Below are 19186 nucleotides of genomic sequence, written 5' to 3' on the forward strand. Positions count from 1 at the left end.
AATATTCAAAAATAAATGTAAAATATTGAAAATAAAAGTTAAATTATTAAAAATTAATATATATATATATAAAATACTAAAAATATTATTAAAAAAAGTGAATATATATATCATAAGTTATAAAATGATAAATATATATCATTAAAATTTTAAAAATATATATTATATATAATATATACATGTAATATATTCTTCAGCTAGCTATTCACTCAAAACGCTGTTGTTTTATGTTTTGAATTTTGATCTTCTCTCCTGAATCTCCAATTTATATGATTTTTTGCATAAATGGCTTTTAAAAAATAATAACAATAGAAACTCTCAATACTAAAAACCTTTTCTAGCGGAGAGTGATCGAAGTAAAAATATTACTTAATGAAGTAATCAAAATGAAAATAAATCTGATTTGGATTACCAAAGTGCAAACAACCTAAAAGTTGAGTGACCAGTACCGTGGTTACCCTTTCGAAAATACCCTTCGGCAAGCTATCCACTCGAAACGACATCATTTTACATTTTGGTCTTCCCTCCTAAATCTGCAACTTTATGTGATTTTCCGCCAAAAAGGCCTTTTCGGAAAGAAGCACAAGATAAATTCCCAAAGCTAAAAACCTCTTCTCATTTGCCTTTTTTTTTTTACAATTTCGGGAAATCGGTAGAGCAAAGGAGTGATGGCTGAAGAAGGTACGGCGGCGGCATCAGAGGTGACGGTGGAAAAGACGGAGCAAACTCAAGGGGCGGAAATAAGTGGAACCCTAGAAACCCCAGGTTCAATCGAAGCCACTGTCGAATCTGGGGTTCAAGGAGGCACTGAGTCTACATGCAACAATAACAACAATTCTAACAGCTGTGGTCTTGTTTCGGGTATTGATCGAGAGAAGACGCTGGAGTTTGCAGATGAGTTGACGGATAAAGGATCCAAGGCTTTTAAAGAAAATGATTTCTCCGAAGCTTCTGATTGCTTTAGCCGTGCCCTTGAAATCAGGTTTTAAAAATTTGGCATCTGTTTCATTTCATCTCATTTTGAATTTTAACCTTTGAATGTTTTTAGGGTTTACATGAGGAAATGGAAATGAATTATTACAATTAGTACAGATAATTTCATGATTTAGAGCTTGTGTTTTACTCCATTTTTTTAGAATTCTTTCTTGATTTTAAAAGTAAAATATTGAAGTTTTATAAGAACATGCCTAATCTTTTATTATGTGAAGTAATTAAAAACTAGGTGAACATTTATGAGGAAGTAAAAGGCCATTAGGAAAAACAACCGTTGGTTGATTTAGAGAGTTTCCATTAGCAGTTTAATTTACTTGTTATGTTTCAAGGTTGTTTATTTATGCTTAGAATTATGTTTATTTCACACTAGGGTTGGACATCATGGTGAACTGGCCATTGAATGTCTCAAGGCGTACTATCTCTATGGGCGTGCACTGCTGTATAAAGCACAGGAGGAGGCTGATCCTTTGGTTTCTGTACCAAAGAAGAAGGGTGAGACTCAGCAAGAATCAAACAAAGATGAGCCAAGTAAAAGTGTTCTATCTCGTGAATTGTCAGTTGCTTCGGTATCAAGTAGTACTGTACTGAATGGGGGTATGTAATCATAAAGGGATTATTTAACCCTGTTAACTTGAGCATAGATACATAGTGTAGTTGAATAGTTTTCACTGTCTTGGTAATGTTGCCATTGCTTACAGATTGTTATCAATTGTAGACTTGTAGTTAGCTTAGCTGCTCCACCATCATCTCTATAGTTATTGTTGCATATGTTGCTTATAAACTAAAGTGTTCTTTACCCATATTTAAGTTATATCCTTATCTTATGTGCTTCTGGTGGAAAAGATGAGGAGGGAAGTGATGATAGTGCCGGCGAAGCTGAAGACGGGGCTGAAGCAGATGAGGATGTGGATGAGTCTGACCTGGATTTGGCATGGAAAATGCTGGATGTTGCCAGGGCAATTGCTGAAAAACAACAGCTGGGTGACACCATGGAGATGGTGGATATTTTATCAGCATTGGCTGAGGTTGCACTGGAAAGAGGTCAGTACATGATTACTTATTATTGTTTTAATTCATGCACTTGTTGGGGTTTGGTGTGGGGGGGGGGAATGATGAACCTTCTCGAATTGACAGAGCCTTTTTCTTGAAGCATCTTATTTCACCTAAATTGTCATTTTTCTCTGTTATGCTTCTTTAGAGGATATTGAATCTTCACTAGGCGACTACCAGAAAGCTCTATCCGTTTTGCAACGACTGGTTGAACCCGATAACCGACAAATAGCTGAACTGTATCCTTGATATATTTGAAATATTATTATTATTTAGCTTGATATTCTTTGTGTGATATGTAATACTCAATGCCAGGTTCAATTAAATAGTGTTCTATTCTTGGTTGGTCCGTGCATGCTAGTCAAACTGTGAATCCCCCAATTCTAGTCATCCATTTCATTCAGGTTCTAGTTTTGCTACTTAACCCTATAATTTAGAAATTTTCGAATATGTATGTGTTTGGAGATTGGCTCAAAACCAGCAGAAGCAATTCCATTCTGTCAGAATGCCATCTCTGTTTGCAAGGCTCGGCTCCAGCGGCTTAGAGATGAAGTAAAGACTTCCTCAGGCCGAGCATCATCTTCAGCTGCATCTGAATTGGATGATGGTGTACAGCAGTCCTCCACTGGCTCTCAGACTGTTATATCTGTTAAAGATAAAGAAGCAGAAATTGAAACACTTGCTGGACTTGCGGAAGACCTGGAAAAGAAGGCAAGTATATTTTGATTAACTAATTTGAACTAAACCTTGGTTTATAACTTCACGATTCTGTCTCTTTCCACATTTGCAGCTTGAAGATCTACAACAGCTGGTCGCCAATCCAAAGTCTGTTATTGCAGAAATCCTGGGAATGGTGTCTGCAAAGGCGAGAGGTGGTGAGAAAAGTGCATCTCCTGCTGTGGGTAGCTCATCACAGATGGCTACTGTTAACAGCAATGGAGGTTTTGGTTCCCCAACTGTTTCCACTGCACATACAAATGGAGCTGCAGCGGTCACACATCTCGGTGTTGTAGGAAGAGGTGTGAAGCGTGTTTTGATGAGTTCGGGAGCAGTAGAAGCAAGCCCAGTAAAGAAATCGGCCACCGATCCATCATCTGACAAAGATGACAATAGTGCCTCTTGATGTTTTCGGTCCTAGATTCTGATAATGCATGCTTAGTAGTTGCTAGTACAAATTAATGGTCATTGGGGGTATGGTCTTCATTCTTCATCCATACCACACTAATGCTTTATGTTAATGGATCCTTTTAAAACTCGATAGTTTGCCGCCCAAACCTTTAATTTTAATTTCTCTTTTTTTTTTATAAAAAAAACCTATATAATTTTGATTAAATCTCTACTTCTGGTTTATGAAGGGATTTTAAAGCCAAACCAATTACTGCCACCGGAACTTATGTAAACTTGGAAGTACTAACTAAGAATCACTGTTCTAAATACGAATTAGACTTCAATTAGTTGATATAATTATTCATAGAATTAATGTTTTAAATTTAAAAGTTAAATTTAATTAATTTATATAATCATCTTTAACAATACTTTTAAGAATTTTCAGCATCTACCATAATTTTTATCATCTTTAAACTGCCTAGATCCAAAGAAGATGTGATGACCAGACATTATTAATGGTCAGGGTATGTGCAGACATAAAAGGAAAACATTATCCTTTGTCTAATGATTAGCCACCTAACCATGTGAAAAACACGAAAATCAAAGTGCTTCATTGAGTCTACTAATTCAGCGATTTTGTCTATCTTCCAAATTTTCATTCAAAAGCAATTATTATGAGAAGATTCAGTTTTGAATAAAAGCTCACCACCACCACCATCTTAACATAATTATATGATCATTGTGTTAGTAGTTTAATGACTAAATGAATATGACAGAGCCCTTTTAACAAGATAAAAGAAAGAATCAATGAGAGTAATCAATCAGGTCTAATCCCCATTCGGCCCACCTTGATGGAAAATTGTTCAATCCTTTTTTCTTTGACATAGCTAGTGGTGGATCCACTACTTTTCAGGGCAAGTATGTAATTAATATAAAATTTAAATTTTCTTCGATTAATTAATTATTTTATTGATAATATCTACTTTAAAAATTTATTTATTTCAAACACATTAAAACATTTTATGTTGTTAACATATCAAAATACAATCTAAAAATTATATTTTTGAATCCACTGTTTAACATAGATGTCAATTTCCATGGGTGGAGATTAACAGAGTAATATTCCTTAGTAGTACTCGTAAATGCAAAGCAAGGAAGAGGGTGGGTGGACATGCTGCTCTAAATGAAAGTAATATACCAATTGGTAGAGTTGAACGCACAAAAGTTCAAAATTTTTCCTCCCCTCTCAAGGGAAAAGTTTGGGGAAAGGAATATCAATTTCGTTTTCAATTAGTTGTTTTCTTTTAACAGGACAATTTTGTTCTCTTGCTTATGGGTTTTTGGTTTCTTGTACCAACTTTTGGTTAAGCCCTCACTCAAGAAAAGCAAAGAGTAGACACTACTCACTGTCCATAATTTTGTTGATGATTCTATTAAGGAAACTTAGCTTTGAGTATACTATATCCAAGGATTCGACGTAAGATATTATGGTAGGGGAGTCGAACTTCTAAAATTTTAGAATTAGGTGAAATTATAAAATTTTAGAAGATAAAAACAAAATATTAATAAAAAATACAAATAAAATATATATTAATCTAAAATTTTTTAGATGATAACTGTCCCACGTACTCTCCTCAATCCCCTCTATCAATCCCTGACTATCTCTAACCACTAGAAACAAATTAAAAGGTCATTATTGATAAACTACAAGTCCTGTGTACTAATTCCATTATGATAAATTCTCACTCACATTTTTTGGGCAGAGTTATGATATTATTATATCACATTAAAAATGATTAGTAAATATAAAACAACTTATTAGTTACTCAAATGGGAAGCAATGCGATGACAGCCAAAATGGGGTTAACTGCATCTACTATGTTTAAATGGTATTTTTTCCCTATTTTTCTTCAAAAAGCTATTCTTTATAGGTCCCCCCCATTCCCCCCTCTTTCACGTTTTAGACCGACAAAGAGTTGGAGTAGTTGAGGCTTGAGAGTGATGTGATTAAAAAGAAGAAGAAAACTTTATTTTAGGTATAAAAATTCCAATAAATTACATCAAATACCATCTAACTCTTTTTATTTTAAAAATATTTTTAAATTGTAAACTAATAATGATACTAAATTTTAGTTTTGCATATAATTATATTATTAGATAATTAAATCATTAACAATAGTATGACATGATAATTTAGTATTAACGTAAAAATCGATTATCTTTTCATTTGATCTTATCATCTTCTTCATCAAAATTAAAATTTTTAATTATTTTGTTGTTGTCAAAAACTATCACTCTCCTGTGTCTTTTGTGATTTTCCTAGACATTGATGAACTCGTTTCATGGTCCTTTACTATTTTATCAACTTAGATTTTACAAAGCTTCTTAAAACTAAAGAAATTAAACAAAAAAAGCATTATATTTTAGAGTTCAAAGAATTTCTCGAATTTGAGGAGTTTGAGATGCTTCTTTGATAATCCAAACAACAAGAAGCGTTATTTTGAAAAAAAATAAACAACGTAACCCAAACTAGTCTCATTGGACGATTATTATACGAGAATAGAGTATTAGCACGCTAAACTTTTAGATAGTTTTTTGTCGATTTTAATTAAATTTTATAGAAACTCAATCTTAGGAGAAAGAAGAAGAGTGAAATACTAACATTCTATTATTGATCTTATCGTAAATAACGATCAGTGACAGACAATGATTAAACGTCAATGGTAATAAAAAAGTTTAATATTTAAAATTAAATTATTTTAAAATTTAATGAAAATTGAGACACAAATTAAACGGTTTCTAAAATTCTTATTGTTCTCAACATACATATACATATATAAATATATATATATATACAGTAAAATGACGTTATTTTAATCATATAAAGACATTGATCGAAACCATTATCCACGTTAACATGTTATTTCATAATTAGTAGTGTAGTGATATGATTTTGTATGGAATTAAAGTATAATGCCACAATTATATTAATTTATTATTTTTTTAATATTTTTAATAAGAAAATAGAAATTTAGTAGCATTTGATATAGTCTGCTATAAAATAAAAAAAAAATTGATATTCTTTTCCCGATATTTGTTCAAGTTCCATTTGTCCCACGTTTGAGTACTTAAGGATTCCGAATTTCCCACCTTGTTTTATTTTACTAATAGCTTCTTCCTTTCTTCCGACGCCTAACCCCGGTCCCTTCCATTCGTTCTTCTGCTCTCTTCTCTAAACTGAAGAACTTGAAGGAAAAAAGAGAGGAAAAAGAATGGATCTACTTTAGTTTTCTTCAGAAGAGTGTCTGGAAATCCAAAGCATTTTGAATTTCATCCGGAGGAAAAATGGCAACAGACAAACCTAGCTCTAAAGGCCAAGCATGGTTAGATTTTCACTTCAGTTTTCATTTCATCCATTTCACAAAATGTAACTTCTTTCTTTCTTTCTTTTTTCTTATTTTGAGTTTCAGGTTTTGTGCCACTGGTTTACCCACTGATATTATCATTGAAGTTGATGATATGACTTTTCATCTCCATAAGGTTAGCATGGTCTTGATTTTTTGGGGGGCATTAAAACAAACCTATGTTCTGTTTACTGATTTTTCTTTTGCTTTTCTATTAGTTTCCATTGATATCCAAAAGCCGAAAGCTTGATCAGTTAATAGAAGACCAAGGTCGGAAACCATCTACCGCAACCGTTGCCAAACAGAAGCAACGTGAAACCGAGACTGAAATCGAAGAAGAAGCAGAGGAATATGAATATCAAGAGCAACAAGATGAAGAAGAAGAGGCTTGTTACCAGATATCTCTCCAGGATTTCCCTGGTGGTTCGGACACTTTTGAGACCGCCGCCAAATTCTGTTACGGTGTAAAAATCGATCTCTCATCCTCCACCGTTGTTCCTCTCCGTTGCGCCGCCGAATTTCTCGAAATGACTGATGAGTACTCCGAGGATAACCTTATTTCCAAAACAGAAAGGTTCCTTTCTCATTCCGTTTTTAAAAGCCTTAAAGAATCGATCAAAGCGTTAAAATCATGCGAATCAGTGATGACTTTAGCGGAATCTTTAGGCATTGTTCAGAGATTGATTGATTCGATTGCCTCGAGACCTTCTTTTGTAGATCCGACTCTGTTTGGCTGGCCAGTGAATGACGGAGCGATTGAAGCTAAAGGAGCGTCGACTCAAGCTTTATGGAACGGAGTCGAAACTGGTTTGAGAAGAAAAGCTCTTGCTCGAACAAACAATGTAGAGTCGTGGTTTGAAGATCTGGCATTGCTGAGTTTACCGCTATTTCAACGCTTCATTTTAACGTTGAAAGGGCGAGATCCGAGTTCAGAGGTCATCGAAAGCTGCCTTATGTGTTACGCTAAGAAGTACATTCCCGGAACGTCGCGGTCCAATCGGAAACCGTCATCGTCCTCGGCTGCCGCTATTTCAGAGAGTGAACAGCGAGAGCTTTTGGAAACTATTATATCGAACCTCCCATTAGAAACGACCTGTTCAACAACCGCGACGCGATTCTTATTCGCTTTGTTGCGAACCGCTAATATTTTAAATGCATCTGAATCTAGCAAAGCCACGTTGGAGAGGAAGATCGGTTTCCACCTCGAGGAAGCTACTCTAGACGATCTATTAATCCCTAGCTATTCGTACCTCAACGAGACGCTCTATGACATAGATTGCGTTGAGAGGATTTTAGGTTATTTTTTGGAAGGATTAGAAGAGGGAAAAGCAGAAGGAATCGAAGCCGAAAACGAAGGTAACAACGATAACATTATTAATAGCAGTAGGCTGCCTGCATTAATGCTCGTCGGTAAATTAATCGACGGTTACCTTTCCGAGATCGCAACTGACGCCAATTTGAAGTCGGAGAAGTTCTATAATCTCGAAATTTCACTTCCCGGTCAAGCTAGAAACTTCGACGACGGACTTTACAGAGCTGTTGACGTATACCTCAAGGTACTAAAAAGAGTATTAAATTTTTAAAAACATTATTGAAGTTAGTTAATTAAGCCTTTTTTTTCTTTATTTTGCAGGCGCATCCTTGGATACCGGAATCGGAGCGGGAAAAGATATGCGGAGTGTTAGACTGTCAAAAGCTGACACTGGAAGCATGCACGCACGCGGCACAAAACGAGCGGTTGCCGTTACGGGCGGTGGTCCAAGTGTTGTTTTTCGAGCAGTTGCAGCTACGCCACGCGATTGCCGGGACGTTGTTGGAGGCGGAAGCGGCGCCGATGAATGTGGGGAGGTTGTCGGAAACGAGGAGAGAGGACGAGGGAGGAGAAGAGGAAGAAAGGGTGGGCGAATCACGTGAGGAGGAAGGAAGAAGTAGTAGTAGCACGTGGAGAGCAGCCGTAAGGGAGAATCAGGTGCTGCGACTGGGCATGGATAGCATGAGGACGCGGGTACATCAACTAGAGAAGGAATGTTCGACAATGAAGAAAGTGATCCAGAATATTGAGAAAGAAGGTACACCACGTGGCGGTGGTTGGAGAGGATCACTGAATAAAAGGTTTGGGTGCAAGTTCAAGACTCATGTTTGTGATTCCCATGTGTCAGCGGTTGCAGAGACTCGAAGGGGAAGCCATCATCATCGACAATAGAGGTTCTTGCACAAGAACATAATAATTAAAAAATAATAATGCTTATTATTATTATTATTATTTGCTTTTTTATTGAACTGTTCTTTTGAGGCACTGGACAACGCAAGGAATGTAAATAACGAAAAGGGCAGGTCATGATGGGCCAGCAGAGTTAGTAGGGAAGTGTGGAGTAATTGTTTAGTAAAAAAGTATTTTTAAATTTTTGTGGTGCGTGGACGTGCGGGACGCTTGCGTTTGGAGTTCTAGTAATTATGATTTAGGAGTATTGTCTTTAAAAATTGAAGTGCGAGACTGAATGAAATTATTTTAGTAGTTAAAAAAATTGTTGATATTTTTAGAGCATGTGTGTTTAAACAATTATGATTATAGGGGTGATTGAATGTTCTTTATAAAATAAATGAAAGTACTTTAAATAGATATTACTGTATAATCACTTTTAATTTAATAAAAAAGTTAAAGTGAAAAATTAATTTTTAAAATTTGATTTTAAAAGATTTAGTTATTTAGTAGTGATGTTAATAAACATAATTTTCTCTAAACTTATTTGTTTAATATTATTTATGACTCAAAATATGTTTGACCCAAAAACATTTTTAATAAGTAACAGTGAACGAAACTTCAGTCTGTTTAGATTGTTGGGGTGGGGATGATGAAGTGAAGGTTGGATTCCCTGCCTAATGTGTTTTTATTTTCTATTGATTAACTTAAATACCAAGTTCAATCTTTTCATGAATTTAAGCAGCACTGGCCTTGGAGCTTTGATTCCGTTTTATAGGGGAGGTGTTGGTCATTTTTCAACTCTAAATTCTGGTTATACAAAATCAAAATGGTCGTGATGGTAGCTTGTAGGAGGCGAAAGATGTTTAAATTCGTTAAACAATTGCAAATAACTACATTCATAAAATTGAATCGAATAAAATATAAAGTTTTTTTTTAAAGGAAAAGTGGGACTCATAAAAAAAAAACCCGCTCAACATAGTCGATCCAAGGATCAATCAAAGCAGCAATAAGGGAGAAAGAATGCCCATAATATATTTATTTAATTGATACACTTGATTACGTAAGATCCTAAGAGATCACACTAAACATTTCTCAGCTGAAAGCCCTCGCCCCTACACAAAACAACCCAACACCAAAACAAGAAACACTAGTGACTATAATAGCTAGCATGTTAGCATGAAATGTAAAAAAAAAAAATGGAAAATTAGGAGAAACATAAGGCAGTTCAAAATCCTCCCAAATAAGTTCATGGACTAAATTGAAAAAAGAGTATATTTTTAATAAAAAAAAATAGAAATTGAAGTTACATAGGTATTCTATAGTGGTAGGGGAGCATGTAGTTCAAATTTGGTTGAACTTAAAATGAAGGATGAATTGAAAAAATAAAATAAGGAAATCATACAAAGTCGAGGGACTAAATTGAAAAAAATATAAAATATGTTATCAAAAAAAGGAATTGAAAGTACATAAGTATTCTAACATAGTTTTAGAAGCATGTGATTCAAATTTGATAAAAAAAAAATAGTAGACTTAAAATGAAGGAATAAGGAAACCAAAGACTAAATCACAAAGTTGTTCGATTTTACAAGTGACTCAAAATTTTCAAATTTTAATTTGATTCGAACTTAAAAACTGACTTGATAATTTAAAATTAAAAAAATAAATTTTTATAATCAAGACGAAATTTATTTATCCCTGATTGTGCCAAAATCACTCGTTACAGGAGTCTTATAAAGATAATCAGAATTCAAAGATAGACACAAGTGTTTGAATGCCTACTTTCTCTTTCCATGGTGTTTGGGTTGGGCTCTAACCTACCCTCGAACTAAAAGTTCAATTCGTTTAAACCCTTTTAAATTTATTAAAAATGAAAATGCATATCAACCGGGGATTGTCGTAGACTTGTAGGTAAGGTTGGAAGAAAGTGGTTAATAAATTAGTAATGTATTTTAGATTTTTTATTATATTTTTTATTGATAATTTATTTTGAGTTTCTTAAAATTTTATAAGTTCAGTGTTGTAAAATTTTAAAAGTTCAATTTTTTTTATTATACATGCTTAATATCAAAATAAGTGTGCAAACTATATTTTTTTTTTCGAATAGGTGCCTACAATATTTTTTTGTCCATGCAGGTGTCGAAAGTTATAAACGTTATCACTTTAGGTGTCCAAGCCGTCAACGACGTTAATTTCCTCCGTTAAATTATATGTTTCACAATATGATAATTTAATATTTTTTATATAAAATTAAAAAATAATATTTTAAAAAAAAAACACATAAATTTGGAATAATCCCAAACTTTAAAAAACTTCATTTTAACCCCTAAACTCACGCCGACGGCCATCCTTTGCCGTCGACGAAGCTCCAACTGACTTCACCTCCCCCGCAACCAAAACCCCTATAAAATCGTGATTGATCGACTACGAATCGACGTTTTATACCCTGTGAACCCTAGGATGAAAATCGTGATCCCAAGCGATTCCAACGCCCAATCGGCTACAACTACGACGACTTATAAGTAGGATGATGATAAAGACTACGTCGACGGTGGTGATTGTGACCGAAAAGGACGGCGGTAGTTAGTGTTAAGATTTGGGGATTTTAGAGATTTTGAGGGGTTTTTTTTTTATAATTTAAAATAAATAAGGGTTTTTAATAAATATAATAATATTTTAATATATATAATTTTTAAAAAAAGTAAATTTTAAAATTATCATATTATAACACATATCACTTAATTAAGAAAACTAACGATCGTTATCCCGAGCATCTAAGTGGTCACCTTTATAACATTAAGCACCTGGATTGTTCAAAATATACTGTAAGAAACTATTCAAAAAAATGTATAATTTAAAAATTTATTTGAATATTAAATCTATCATAAAATCATGCATTCATTTGTGCTTATAAAATGTCTTTGGACCAAAGTATTTAGTACCTTATGACTGGTACCGTCCTTTTGTTTTTTAAAAAAGTTTGTAGTATTGATATATTTTAGGTAAATTACATTGGTTTGCCATTGAATGTTTACAAAAATTTCATTTTAGTAATAAAAAATGAAAACCTTTTATTAAAGTCACTACTATTAAGAAAAAATTTCATTTTGGTCATTGAATAGTTAAACGACTAACGATAATTAATATGGCACGCCCACATGTTATTTTTATTAATAAATTAATATATTCAATAAGATGATGACATTTGATCGGATGTTCAAAATATTTCCCCAAAGTGCCAAGTTTGATTCGCTATAAGCCCCTTTCATTTTGATATTTTATTAGAGATATTAATTTTTAAGAAAAAAATAACACGTGGACATGTTGATCCAATTTCTATTGATATGTGGGCGTTCCATATCAATTATCATTAGCTGTTTAATGACTCGAAAGTAAAATTTTCAATTTCGGTAACCAAATTGAAAATGTCTTAAAACTTCAATAACCACAAATGTAGTTTATCCTATATGTTAACATATAATTTCAATTTCATCGCTATGTTTTAAAATATTTTCTATATGTATTGCGTATAATTTAAATATATCACAGTTACTATATATATTATATTTAAATATAAATATTATTATTTAATTTTTTATTTTAATTAAATTTTTAAATATAGTTATATAAAAATAAAATAGATAAAATAAAAAATAAGTTAAAATATTAAAATTTTGTATTAACTGATACAAGTCCTTATATACTGATACAAGTTGATATTTATCGAAATAACTTAAATACATCAAAATTTTAATTGAAACAATACCTAAATTACTTGGTATCTTTTCAAGACCAATAAGATACTGACTATTATGATATAGACATTACTGCATAATTGTTTGAAAATATAATTAACTACCTTTATAATGAAGAATAATATTAATTTTTAAATATGTTTCATTGAAAGACTGTAATTACATCTTAATTTCTTTTGTTATATAAAATAATACAAATTATAATTATATAATTACATAAATTTAAAATTTAAAATAATTATTAATTATAAAATAAAAAATATATAATTATACACGTCTATCCATATAATTGCATGCAAGTCCAACTACAATGTGAATTTTCAAAACATCTTAATTTTGTTGTAAATATAGATACATGAAATAATTAAATAATTTTCATATAAAAATTAAATTAAAAATAATTTTTAATATTATTCTTGCCGAGGAGACAAACACAACTCCCTAGCCACCGTCGATCGGTGGCCACGGTGAGCAAAACAACCCGAAGACCCCTCCTCTAGGCACTCCAAGGATTCAAAACAACTAAAACAAAACCAACCCACCTTTTCAACCGAAAAACAGAACCCAACAAACCCCCAAGGTAAGATTTTTACCTTCAATGGTGGTGTGGCTTTGGTCACGGTGATACTCACGACGGGGATGGCTCAAGAGGTAAGGCTTTTCAATTCCTCACTTTTCTTTTTGTTTGTTTTCTCTAGTTTTTTCGTTTCGGTTCTCTCCCATTTTTTCCTCTCGTTTTTTCCACCGAATCCCCTCCCTATCTCCTCTGTGTTTTGCTTATATCCCTTGCATGCAAATGATATGATTAAATCTAAGACTAGGGGTATGGGCTTACTGATTTAGGTAAGTGAAAATCCCGAAATTTGGGGATTTAGGTATGGGTTTTCTGACATTAATTGTTTTTCTCTGATTTGGGTAATATAGTGCACTGTGAATGATAATTATGTTGCTATTTGGCAGGTTTTGGTGACGACGGCAGCGTGAGAGTACTCGACAACGGTTCACACACTGGTTGAATGAGCATGTGCATCTCACGCGCCGGCGATGGGAACTGGAAGGCCAAGAGGAGGAGGCGACTACTGAAGCTTTAGGGTCTTAGAAACCCTAGGTGCATTAGGTTGGGTAAGATCCGGACCTGGTTTGGGTCTGGTTGTAACCGAGTTTGGGTCTTATAGTTGCTGTTGGGCTTTGGGTTGGATGTCGGGCCTTTATAATTGGGTTCCAGACCAAGCCTGCAAAATTGTAAACAAAGTAATAATTAATAATAATAATATTTTTGGTAGACCCGGACAAAAACAGTTGTCTACAAGTTATATAAAAATAAAAATTAATTTAAAATTTTGTATTAATTGATACGAGTCCTTATATACTGATACAAGTCGATATTTATCGAAATAACTTAAACACATCAAAATTTTAATTGAAACAATACCTAAATTCCTTGGTATCTTTTCAAGACCAATATGATACTGACTATTATGATCTAGACATTACCGCATAATTGTTTGAAAATATAATTAAAATTAGTTGATCATTATTCTCATATGTAATGGGGTTGGGGAGGTAAGATATTTGGCTACCCCCAACAACAGGTTGAGAGCAGCTTCCATAGGAGACCTCCGAATTATGAAATACCCTCCGTAGGACTCGATCCCACAACCACAAGGTTAAGAACCTTGTGCTCTACCAACTGAGCTGGATGATCATTTCTTTGAAAAATATAATTAACTACCTTTATAATGAAGAATAATATTAATTTTTTAAATATGTTTCATTGAAAGACTGTAATTACATCTTAATTTCTTTTGTTATATAAAATAATACAAATTATAATTATATAATTACATAAATTTAAAATTTAAAATAATTATTAATTATAAAATAAAAAATATAATTATACACGTCTATCTATATATTTGCATGCAAGTCCAACTACAATGTGAATTTTCAAAACATCTTAATTTTGTTGTAAATATAGATGCATGTCATATTTAAATAATTTTCATATAATAAAGTAATTTTCATATAAAAATTAAATTAAAAAGATTTTTTATTAAACACGTAATTTTTAAATTTTCGGATGGAATTAATATTAAATAAAAACAAATAAAAAAACATATAGATAATATTAAATAAATTATAAAAAATTAATATATATATATATAGGGCTCAATTTCGGATAAAATAAACTTTTAGGGGACCAAATTAAACAAAACTCGGAAAAACGTATCATTTAGCTTTTTTTTAAAGCCAGTTTACTAAAATCTTCACGTGGCACATTTTAATTGGTCAATTTTTCTCTAACAGATTTAGTAATAAAGATAATTTTTAAAAAGATACATTTTAGAAAGAAAAAAAATTAGCTGACTCTTATTCCCATATGTAATGGGATAAGGGAGAGGTAAGATAGTAGGTTGCCCCCAATATTAGATTAAGAGCAGCTTCCGTGGAATACCTTCGAAATTATGGATCCTTTGATAACTTTAAATGAAAACCCAATAATTTGATTTGCTAAGGGCCTACCAAATGTGCATGACAACCTTACCTCATTTATCATTATTGACAAAAGGAAAAAGAAGAGAGCTTCATGTTGTGGACACTGGAGGAAGCTTCACGGGAATGCTCCAATGGTAAACTTTTTCCCGTATGATTGAAATCAAAGATACTATGGAGAAAAGTTGTCTGGAGCCACTCAAATCTCATTAACAAATCCACAAGATCTATTATGTTAAATTAAATTCAGATTTAGATTTATTTTAAAGGGTGTTTTAAAACTACATAATTATCACTATAATGTGTTGGTGCCGGTTGTTGGCGTTCATTTTCTTCTTTGCCAGCTACTTGTGCTCATATAATCCAATGGGTTAAGCAAAAACATGTACTCCAGAATGTCACAGATCAAATACTTGTTCATTATTCAATATTTGTATGGACACTGTCCTCATTTGTGGAAGCGTCGACCATAATCTCTCCTGAATTAGTTTTGCATTATTTTTACTATTATCATTAATAATTACGTGCAATTGTATAATTACTAAAGTTAGGCGAGATAACTAATCTCAAATTGCAATTACAAGTTGATAGGCATTTTTATGTAAGCCTAACTGATCAAATAGATTAATGAGGACCACGCAACTTCTTCGTATTAAAGTAATCGAGGTTAAATCTTAAAATCAAATTTAAATACTTAATTGAATAAAACTATTTAAATATCAAATTATTCCTTAAAATCAAGTTTAAGAATTAAAATATATGTTTATACGAAGCAGGAAAAAGAAGGAAAGTAATAATTAAGAAAAAGGGAGATTAGGTATCTTCGAAGAAATTAGAAAAGGAAAAAAGAAATAAAAAGGTCATCCAATAAAAATAAAGAAACTAACGTAGTTTAATGGAAAGAAGATTAAAGAAAGGAAAAGCATTCGTGTCTGAGTTGTGAATAACGACACCGATTTCAATTATTGGGTTGCTTTTCAACTAGCTACGTTGAGTGTTTTCGGTGGACGGCAATGAAGGTTCATAGAAAAGATTATAATCGAAGATGAATTGAGTGAGAAGTGGGTGGGAACAGTCGCAATTCATAAAAAAAAATTACATTTTAAATATTTTATTATATTTTTTATTAAAAATCTATTTTCATCTCCTACAATAAATTCATCCTCTATTCACCTTCTTTCCTCAATTATTACCAATATTCAAAGCTTGAAATCCATGATTCCCCCCCTTTAGACCAAGTTTACTAAGTGCAAGTTGACAATTACCCATAATCAATTACTTTCAAGGCCAAGTTGTGAATTTATGTTCAATAGCCTGTTGTCGCCCATAATAAACAGATAGCAAAACAATGCAAGGTGGAAAACCTAAAACATAAGATATTAAATTTTTTATTGGTCTGAGTTGATTATTAGATAATATTTATTTAAAAGATCTTCAATCATTTGATAATAAATATTTAAACATCTTAACATATGCTCAAGTTCAAGATCCCTAAAGATAATAATTATTCATTTAACTACTTAGGCATCTTGATTCGTATTGTAAGATAATAATTAAATTAGCATACATGCACATGTAAATACTGAGGCCTAACAGCTAACTAATAAAAAATGGTGACTGTCCACGCTTCAACAACAAGAGAAGGATATAGAATAATAAAAGGGGAAGTGGGAAACAGGGACACGACCGGCGTAAGAGGAGGCTTTGCCGCTTTGGGGTCGAACCCACGGCAGGCGAGCAGCGGCAGACCCAGATCATATGTCGGATTGTTGGGGTTTTTCATTTTCTGCCCCCACGTGTTTTTTCTATTGGCAATGCATAGTTGCATATTTCATATTCTCTGGCCCTTGGGATTATTCTCTATTGTTACGCTTCTATCTACTTCTACAATTACCCATACTTCCATTAATATCATAAATTATTAATTAATCTAACTTTATATAAATAAAAATAATCATTTTCTTATATGATTTTGTCATATGAGAAGAATTGATTATATTTTTAAAAATTAATAAATCAAAATAAATTTATTAATTTTATTAAATAAATCTGAATCAAACTCAATAAAATGTAAAGATTTTCGTATGATAATAATTTAACTATAACTTAAATAGTTTGGTGGTATTTAAATTCTTCAATTGTCTTAATTGAGTTTAGAAGTAGCAATTTGGTTGATTCATCAATTGTAATACCATATCTAAAAATTACATTGACCAAATGGGAGATGTAGCATTCAAGATAGAATAGATTGATTAAAAACAAACTATAAAGGTCCAACGAAAACAAAGTCAATTAAAAGTAAAAATAAAGATTCAAAGCCGAGTCAATTAAAATAAAAACAAATCCAAGTCCCTGTAAGCGTTATATCATATTGAAACGAGGGCTCGATACATAACACAACCTGTCACACCACCAGCATACAGGCTGGCAACCCATGCTCACTGTTCCCATAAAAATGCTTATTTCCACGTCACGGTAAAATCCTACTTGGAAACATGGCCCAATTTCCTCGGCCCCTTGTTTCTCTCCTCTATTTAAACTCCCCTGACTTCCCTTTTCTCCTTCACCAACGACCGAGTTTCAGTTCAAAAAATTTAAACAAGACATTATTAAAATCTAGGATCCGAAAATGGGTATTTGTAGTTCGCGCGATTCAACTCATGTAGCCACGGCTAAGCTGATTCTTCAGGACGGAAGTTTACAAGAGTTTCCTTATCCCGTTAAGGTTTCTTATGTATTGCAAAGGAACCCCATGTGTTTCATCTGCAACTCAGATGAAATGGACTTCGACGACGTCGCATCGGCTATCGAGGAAGAGGAGGAGCTTCAACCCGGTCAACTTTACTTCGCCTTGCCGCTGAGTTGGCTTAAACATCCTTTACAAGCCGAAGAGATGGCCGCATTGGCTGTCAAAGCTAGCTCCGCTTTGATGAAAGGTGGTGGGAGTGAAAGATCCGGATCTAGACGTAAAACTATTATTCCTTTTGAGTTTTCCGACGAGTCTCCTCGCCGGAAAGTTTTCTCCTCCGTTGGTGGCAGTGGTGGTGAGAAGAGAGGGAGAGGAGAGGGAGAGGGAGGAGAAAGTTTAAGGCTATGTTGAATGCTATTCCTGAATAGGGAAATAAGTGTGGTAGTGTATATCTGTAAATATAACGATATTGAGTTTGTTTTTGTCAAATCACCGGTGCAAATAGAGGTGGTTGCCCTCGTTCTGATGCGAATTGCTTAAACCTATCTTTCTTCAGAGTTTTCGGTTGCCCGTGCGAGGGTAGTGTTACAATTTTACCGTATTTGAGTGCAAATGAATATTTGTGTGAAAAATATTTTTATAAAAATTTAATTGCTTTATGAACATAGACGGATAGTAAAATGTTTATACATAAAATTATAAAATTTGAATATATTTTTTTAGAAAAGGGTACTTTGTATTAAATTAATTAACAAAGTACACTACTACAAGGACTTCATTAAAAAATCTCCCTAAACATAAATTGGAGAAAAAAGAGTATACCTTGAAGTGGAAAAGAACAATGAACATATTTTACTATTGCAACGAGGAAGGAGCTCCCCAACCCATACACCAATGAAAACCCATCAAATCTGAAATCGTAACACTCCTGGCTAGCAACCACCAAATCACTGGAAAACTATTCCAATAACAGGAATTATGTGGCAGAAGACCTGATGTTGTCTTCATACCAACTGAAACCGAAAGCTACTGGAAGCCAAGCTAAGAATAAAACGCATATTATCTTCACATCAACTAGGACTCACTATCAACGACAACCAAGAACTAAAGATTCAGGACTTCGAACAAAAATCTTGAACGTTAAGAATCAACGTCAGCCATAAATAATTAGCCCAAACCCCTATCTAAAACATGGCAATATTGAAAATCTGATCCACCGAAAATGAACTCCCATTGAACCTGATTTTATTTCTACACATCCAGATTTTCCAAATCAGACCAAAAAAGTCGAGTTGCCATAATGCCCTAACTTTCCTTCTAATTTTATGAGAAAACCATACATGTAGTAAATCTTTAACATTCATAGGGAAAACAATATTAATATTCCACACACTACACCAACGCTGCCAAACTTGCCAAACAACATCACAATGACACAAAACATGGTTAATAGTTTCAGGTTCACGATTGCAAAAATTACAAAGGGGATAATTAA

The 19186-nt window shown here is 33.0% G+C and overlaps 3 protein-coding genes across 3 annotated transcripts; all 3 read left to right on the top strand.

Annotated features, from left to right (window-relative positions):
• The first annotated feature begins 535 nt into the window (after positions 1 to 535).
• Positions 536 to 3310, top strand: LOC120122474 (protein HGV2-like). Its single transcript, XM_039141616.1, has 6 exons — positions 536 to 982; positions 1364 to 1587; positions 1837 to 2034; positions 2192 to 2282; positions 2481 to 2754; positions 2834 to 3310. The coding sequence occupies exons 1-6, from the start codon at positions 669 to 671 to the stop codon at positions 3164 to 3166; spliced, it is 1434 nt and encodes a 477-aa protein (XP_038997547.1). The 5' UTR covers positions 536 to 668; the 3' UTR covers positions 3167 to 3310.
• A 3024-nt stretch (positions 3311 to 6334) lies between these two features.
• Positions 6335 to 9045, top strand: LOC120122475 (BTB/POZ domain-containing protein At5g66560-like). Its single transcript, XM_039141617.1, has 4 exons — positions 6335 to 6533; positions 6621 to 6690; positions 6773 to 8110; positions 8188 to 9045. The coding sequence occupies exons 1-4, from the start codon at positions 6496 to 6498 to the stop codon at positions 8755 to 8757; spliced, it is 2016 nt and encodes a 671-aa protein (XP_038997548.1). The 5' UTR covers positions 6335 to 6495; the 3' UTR covers positions 8758 to 9045.
• Positions 9046 to 17594: 8549 nt separating this feature from the next.
• On the top strand, positions 17595 to 18116 carry LOC120122603. The gene has a single exon (XM_039141730.1). It carries the CDS (start codon positions 17632 to 17634, stop codon positions 18100 to 18102), a length of 471 nt encoding a protein of 156 aa, XP_038997661.1. The 5' UTR covers positions 17595 to 17631; the 3' UTR covers positions 18103 to 18116.
• The last annotated feature ends 1070 nt before the right edge of the window (positions 18117 to 19186 follow it).

Source organism: Hibiscus syriacus, unplaced genomic scaffold (genome assembly GCF_006381635.1).
Source record: "Hibiscus syriacus cultivar Baekdansim isolate YM2019G1 unplaced genomic scaffold, ASM638163v2 tig00110387_pilon, whole genome shotgun sequence".
In the NCBI taxonomy this organism is placed as follows: domain Eukaryota; kingdom Viridiplantae; phylum Streptophyta; class Magnoliopsida; order Malvales; family Malvaceae; genus Hibiscus; species Hibiscus syriacus.